General features: G+C 41.3%; 1 protein-coding gene across 1 annotated transcript; it reads left to right on the forward strand.

The window, feature by feature from the left end:
• Positions 1-6,897: 6,897 nt before the first annotated feature.
• Positions 6,898-7,175, forward strand: LOC131920093 (large ribosomal subunit protein eL39-like). The gene has a single exon (XM_059274508.1). The coding sequence runs from the start codon at positions 6,898-6,900 to the stop codon at positions 7,051-7,053; it is 156 nt and encodes a 51-aa protein (XP_059130491.1). The 3' UTR covers positions 7,054-7,175.
• The last annotated feature ends 216 nt before the right edge of the window (positions 7,176-7,391 follow it).

Raw genomic sequence — 7,391 nt, forward strand, 5'->3', positions numbered from 1 at the left:
CTCAACATAAATCCAGATACACTGAATCCGATAGAAGGGAAAATGGGAAATAGCCTTGAATGCGTTGGCACTGGAGACAACTTCCTGAATAGACAACCAATTGCTCAGACACTAAGATTAACAACTAATAAATGGGACCTCACGAAACTGAAAGGCTTCTGTAAGGAAAAGAACACCATCAAAAGGACAAATCGGCAGCCTGCAGAATGGGAAAAGATCTTCCCTAACCCCACACCTGGCAAAAGGCTAATTTCCATATATATATAACATCAAAAAACTGAATAATCCAAAATTAAAATAAACCAAAATTTAAAAATAGGGTACAGATCTAAACAGATAATTCTCAACAGAAGACTTCAGATGGCTGAGAAACACTGAAAGAAATGCTCAACATCCTTAGCCATCAGGGAAAGGCAAATCAAAATGACTCTAAGATTCCATCTTACACCTGTCAGAATAGCTAAGATCAAAAACACAAGTGACAGCTCCTGCTAGAGAGGATGTGGAGCAAAGGGAGCACTCCTCCATTGCTGGTGGGAGTGCAAACTTGTACAGCCACTTTGGAAATCAATATGGCAGTTCTCAGAAAATTGGGAATCGATCTACCTCAAGAACCAGCTACACCACTCTTGGGTATATACCCAAAGGATGCTCAATCTTGTCACAAAGATACTTGCTCAGTTATGCTCATAGCAGCTTTGTTTATAATAACCAGAACCTGAAAACAACCTAGATGTTCCTCAACCGAAGAATGGATAAAGAAAATGTGATACATTTACACAATGGAATCAACTGTTAAAAACAATGACATCATAAATTTTGCAGGCAAATGGATGGAACTAGAAATAATCATCCTGAGTAAAGTAACCCAGACCCAGAAAGGCAAACATGGTATACACTCACTTATACGTGGATATCAGCTGTAGGTAAATGATAACTATGCAACAATCCACAGACCCAGAGAGGCTAGGAGCCTAGAAGCGAGGAGAGCTCAAGAGGGGATGCTCTGACCATTTGGAGAAGGAGAAATAGAAGAGATTTCATGAGTGGACTGAGGGTGGGTGGTGATAGGAACATGAGGGATTAGATTGGGGAGATGGAGGGAAGAGTACTGAAAAGGATGACTGGAAAGGGGTGGGGCAGCTCAGGGTCAGGTAGAAACCTGGTGCAAGGAAATCTATAAAGATGACCCCAGCTAAGAATCCTAGCAGCGGTGGATACATAACCCGAACTGGCCATCTCCTGTGACCTGGCAAGACTTCCAGTGGAGGGACTGGAACACCAACCAAGCCATATAACCTTAGACCTACAGTCTGTCCTGCCTTTGGGATGGGCTTGGGTATGGGTGGCAAAAAGGTTGAGGGAGTGGCCAACCAATGACTGCTCCAGCCTGAGACCCATGCCTTGAGAATAAGCCCACTGCTGACACTGCCTGGTGTGCCAGAACCCAGAGTCTGGACGGCCCAGAGACCTAGGATAGATACAAACACAACTGGAGAAAAAAATGTTAATGTAATACCTAACTATACTCTGCTATCCTCATAGACTGGTACCTAGCCCAGTTGTCATCAGAGAGGCTTCATCCAGCAATTGATGCAAACGGATACAAACCCACAGCCAAACATTAGGCTGAGCTCAGGAAATCCTGCTGAAGAGAGGGAGGAAGGATTGTAGGAGCCAGAGGGGTCAAGGACATCACAAGAAAACCTACAGAATCAACTAACCTGGGCTCGTGGGAGCTCAAAGAGTCTGAACCAACAACCAGGGAGTCTGCATAAGACTGACCTATACACTCTGCATACGTGTTACAGTTGTGTAGCTTTGTCCTCTTACGGGACTCCTAACAGTGAAAACAGGGGCTGTAACTCTTTGACTGCTTTGGGGATCCTATTTCTCATACGGAATTTCGTTGTCCAGCCTTAATAATACAAGGGAAGGTGCTTAGTCTTACTGCAAAAACAAAAACAATGTCCACCAGCTGATTCCCCTTGCCTGTCATGTTCCCTTTTCCACACCTCCCCTCTGAATTCTCAAGGTCAAACAGGACGTAAGGCTGGAAATATGGTGATGGGTAAAAGCAAGAACTCTGGGGTTGCCCTCCCTAGACTCAAATCCCATGGTGTCAGCACTTATCTTTGATCAATGCCATTAGGTTCTTCATTTGCTACCTGGGAATGACAACAAAGAAGGTCTCCTCTCTCCAGCAGGTTTTAGAAGAATGACACAAAACTACACAGGAAAATAACAAAGCACAGAATCTGAAGCATTAGAGCTGACACAGACGTCACCCAAGGATCACTTCATGTTTGACTCTATCAAGATATAAAATAACGCATCAGATCTTCCTGTTTTTAAGTCTCTAAATTGGAATCTAGCCCCATGGGTATATGAACACTCAACAACCAAGAAAAATCAAATTCCAACGACTTTAGGGGTTGTGTATAATAGTCTATTTAGTAATCAATCCATCATGATCATGTAAAACAAAGAATCTGGGGTGCAATGTATGAGGTAATTGAACCAATAGAATAGAAAATATAAATTAAGTAAAGTCATGTCTAGGCTGGCTCATTGTTTTCAAGAAAATATTTGGAAAGACAATTTGAATTTGATGTTAGAAAAATGAGAAGTCAGGACTGGAGAGATGGCTCAGCAGTTAAAAGTACATACTGCTCCAAAAAGCCATTTCATGCACCTGAGATAAGTCCTGGTCCCACTGCCAGGGGTCCTCCTAAGAGATCTATCCACATAATTGTCACCCACATCCAGAGGGCCTAGTTTGGTCCCATGCATGTTTCCCAGCTGACAGGCCAGAGTCCATGAGCTCCCACCAGCATGGGTCAGCTGTCTCTGTGGTTTTCTCCATCATGATCTTGACCTCACTTGCTCCTGTGATCCCTCCTCCATCTCTTCAACTGAAATCTAGGAGCTCAGCCCAGTGTTTGGTTATAGATCATTGCATCTGCTTCCATCAGTTACTGGATATAGATTCTGTGATGACAATTAGGGTAGTCACTAATCTGATTATAAGGGAAGTTAAGTTCTGGGACCCTCTCCATTATTGCTAGGAGTCTTAGTTGGTGTCATCCTTGTGGATTCCTGGGGATTTCTCTAGCACCAGGTTTCTCCCTAACCCCCTGATGGTTCCCTCTACCAAGATATCTGTTTCATTGCTCTACCTCTCTGTCCCTCCGCCTTTTTGGAACACATTCCCTAGGGTGGGATACCTTGCTTAGCCTTGACACAGGGGAGAGTCCTGACTCAACTTAGTATGCCAGACTTTGTTGACTCCCCAAGGGAGGCCTTACTCTCTCTGAGGAGTGGATGGAGGATGGGGTGGGGGAAGATTGGTGGGGTGGGAGAAGGGGAGGGAGGGAGAACTGGGATTGGTATGTAAAATGAAAAAAACCTATTTAAAAATAAATAAATAAACACCAATTTTTCAAAAGAAAAAAAAGAGTACATACTGAAATTGCAGAGGACCCAAGCTCAGTTCCTAGCACCCATAGAGGAAGGCTCATAACCTCCTATTACTCTAGTTCCAGGGGATATGATGCTATCTTCTGGACTTCACAAATACTTGCATATATGTGCACGTGCACACACACACACACACACACACACACACACACACACACACACGTGCAGAACTGAAATTTTATTTTTTAATCTTAAAAAATAATGAGAAATAATTAAATAGGCACTCATGAAACCAACAGGTTTCTGTTCAACAAAAGACTCCATTATTCAAGTAAAGAAGCAGCCTACAAGATGAAAAAATATCTTTACCAGCTAGACAGGGGCTTGTGTCTACAATACACAAGGAACTCAAACCACTAAACAAAAACAAAACACCCCAATTAAACATTTTAAACATTTGGGCATAGAATTAAACAGAGTTCTCAAAAGAAAGAATAAAAATCTCTGAGAAAAAAAATGTTAGTGGTCAGCATCCTTAAGCCATCAAGGACACATAAACTAAAACTACTGATATGTTATCTTACCCTAGTCAGAATGGCTAAGACCAAAGAAGCCAATGACAACAAATGCTGGTATGGATATGGAGAAAGGGAAATACGTATTCACTGTTGATGGGATTACAAACTTGTGCAGCCACTGTGTAAGCTAGTGAAGCGGCTTCTCTGAAAGCTAGAATAGACCTACCATATGATCCTGTCATACTGCTCCTGTGCACATTCTCAAAGGATTTGGTATCTTGTCACAAAGATAATGATTTATCATGTTCATTGCTGCTCTATTTGCAGGGAAATAGAAACAGCTTAGATGTCCATCACTGATGAACGGATAATGAAAATGTGGTGCCTATACACAACAGACTATTATCTACCTATAATGAAAAATTATATTACTAAACTCACAGTTAAATGGGTGGAGTGGGTAGAGCTGGAAATAATCATTTCTGAGCACGATTAACTCAGATCCAGGAAGAAAAGTGCCACATGTTCTCTAACATATTTGAATGCTGGATTTGAATCTTCAGAGGTGCATGGTTAAATTGGCGTACCCATAGATGGTAGAAAACTATTAATGGTCGTGGGGGTTGATCTCAATGGACAAGGGACTAAAGAAACAGAAAGAGTTAAATGGGGTAGAGTGGGAGATAAGCAAAGAGAAGCGAGTATGAGGGGTAACACTGAAGACCTCTGAAAATGTCCTATAAATTATATATACATATACATATATATGGGGTTTAACATAGAATTATTCCATAACAGAGGGATAATGCCTCCCCAGACACCATAGGCTATCAAATAAAAGGCTCAGTGCCAAGTATGGATTACTTCTTCTTGAGTTGTTGACCAATGATATTCCCAAAGATGTTCAAACATTACAGGCTATTGCCAATGCTCGATTACCCTCCATGACTCGAAAATAAGACCCTATTCCTGAAGGTACCAAAAACTTGAGTCATAGGACATGGAGAAAACATGTTGGTATCAAGCTGGAAACTTCATCCCTGCCAGGCAGCTTACATAAGGCTGGAAGTTGCTGTGCACACTACCAATAAAGAAAAACAATCAACTGTCTTATCAAACTGTGGACCCCATTAATTGACTTGGCAAGATATGCCTACTGGTACAACAGTGGTATGGATGTTATGGGAATAACCCAACACTTCCTGACTTAGTTTGTAACTTGCCTGCTCCACAAGACAGAATTCATGTCTGTTACTGTTAACTGGGCCAAAAAAAAAGAAAAAGAAAAAGAAAAATTGTGACTGACTAGGTTACTGGTCTTAAGGGAGAACCCAATACCATTATTCTGCTAAATGGACATAGTAATGAACTGCCTCTCTCAACGCTCAAAGATACTTTTTATAGCCAAAGGCAGCTAATATAGACTCACACAACTGTCCAATGTCCAGAGAATAAGAGATGATGAAGTACTCAGATCAGAATGGGACAGCTATATCATATCCCTGCTTCCAAGGCACAGGGACCATGGAAGAGAGCATGGAAAGATGTTAAGAACAAGGGGTGGTTGATAATGACAATGAAGCTGTTTTCCAGACACCAGACAGATGTATATTGAGTTCATAGTGATTGTGATTGCACCACTAAGACATGCACAGGACCAAGCCAGCAAAAACCCCATCATGAATGGCAAAGGAGTCTAGGAAGTTCCTTCCCTATCTGGGGAGCTATTGGTTGTTGGTGTCTACTGGAGGATGGATAATCAGTTTTCTTATGGCTATAGCCTCTGAGATGCTGTCCATTCTCCAATGTATGGTCCTAGACCTATGCACATATAAACAACACTAAGCTAATTCAATGGCTTTAAAAGTAATGAGCACATGAAATAGGGAGGGAAAGGTGATGATAGAAATGAGGAGGAACTGAAAAGGAGAGAAAGGTGGATTTGATCAAAATGCTTTCTATGCATGTATGAAATTAACAAAAATTGAAAAACAGTAGTAACTGTTAAGTGGTGAGAAAGAAAGGTCTTTCAAATAAAAGACGACTTTAGGAAACACATTGATACAACTGGTTTAAGGGAGATTCATGCAAAGCCCTAGCTATGATGAGATTGGGAAAGGACATATGATGGAAGATGGAAGGCAAGTGGGAGAGCCCATGTGAGTTTCACAGCATCTGCAGCAACACAGGGAACAGGCGAGGGCAAGAGGTACTCAGGAGAGCAGTGCGTGACTAGGAGATAAAGTACATGTGCATCTTAGCTAGGGTGGTAGGCTATGGTTAGAACAAGTGAATCCAATATTATTCCCCAAATAATTTCATGGTTTAATTTTAATATTTAACATAGTCAAAATTTCCAACATTTTATGAAATTGGAATCACTCGTGCATGGCGTGAAACATTTCCATGACATCACCTTCCTTCTGTGACTACAATGATGGAAAGACCATGTGTGCAGTCCCAGTGGTGAGAAGGTTCCACGGTGGCTATGGAAACTAGCAAGGAAGGACTGCAGGGTCCTGAGTAAAGGCAATCAGATCTATGCTCCAGCCCTAGCTCTGTCCATTGCTAGCTAGGTAACCTTGACTTAGCCTCAGCCTCAGGATCCCTCTAGGTAAGCTTGAACAATACCCAGTATGTGGAGTTCCATGCAGGTATCAAAGGTAATGTGTAGCACCATGCCTTTGTACGCAGTAAGCACTCAATAAATGCTAAACATTTTAGTAGTATGTAATATAGTCAATGAAACCCAATCACAGATTCTATCAGAAACATTACTTTAATACAACTTTTAAATTTTGTAATATAATTTTTCATTGTTTCTGGTGTATGAAGCGTAAATACTTCAGGGATTGTATTTGCCTGCCCCCTAGTGGTAGGATGTGCCCTATTCAGCACAGGGTGGGCGAATCTAAATGGCTCATTTAATGATTAGAAATGGAAAGCCTGGCTTCTCACCATGTCTTCTCACAAGACTTTCAGAATCAAGCGATTCCTGGCCAAGAAACAAAAGCAAACTCGTCCTATTCCTCAGTGTATTCGTATGAAAACTGGTAACAAAATAAGGTACAACTCCAAGAGAAGACACTGGAGGAGAACAAAGCTGGGTCTGTAAGGATTCACACAATGGCAAGACAGAGTTTATACGGAATTGTGGGTCATCAAGCAATCCTACCACATGGAGTTCAACATTTTAACCTGAAGGCTTAGTCGTGTTTTAAGTTGGGGGAGTAGTTTGTCCAGTAATAAAATGTAGAACCTCCCCCCAAAAAAAGAAAGGAAGGAAGGAAGGAAGGAAGGAAGGAAGGAAGGAAGGAAGGAAGGAAGAAAGAAAGAAAGAAAGAAAGAAAGAAAGAAAGAAAGAAAGAAAGAAAGAAAGAAAGAAAGAAAGAAAGAAAGAAAGAAAGAAAGAAAGAAAGAAGAAAGAAAGAAAGAAAGAAAGAAAGAAAGAAA

Source organism: Peromyscus eremicus, chromosome 9, assembly GCF_949786415.1.
Source record: "Peromyscus eremicus chromosome 9, PerEre_H2_v1, whole genome shotgun sequence".
In the NCBI taxonomy this organism is placed as follows: Eukaryota; Metazoa; Chordata; class Mammalia; order Rodentia; family Cricetidae; genus Peromyscus; species Peromyscus eremicus.

What these genes read in the sequence shown, in the direction of transcription:
- LOC131920093 (XM_059274508.1), top strand. Translation starts at nt 6,898, where the DNA reads ATGTCTTCTCACAAGACTTTCAGAATCAAGCGATTCCTGGCCAAGAAA.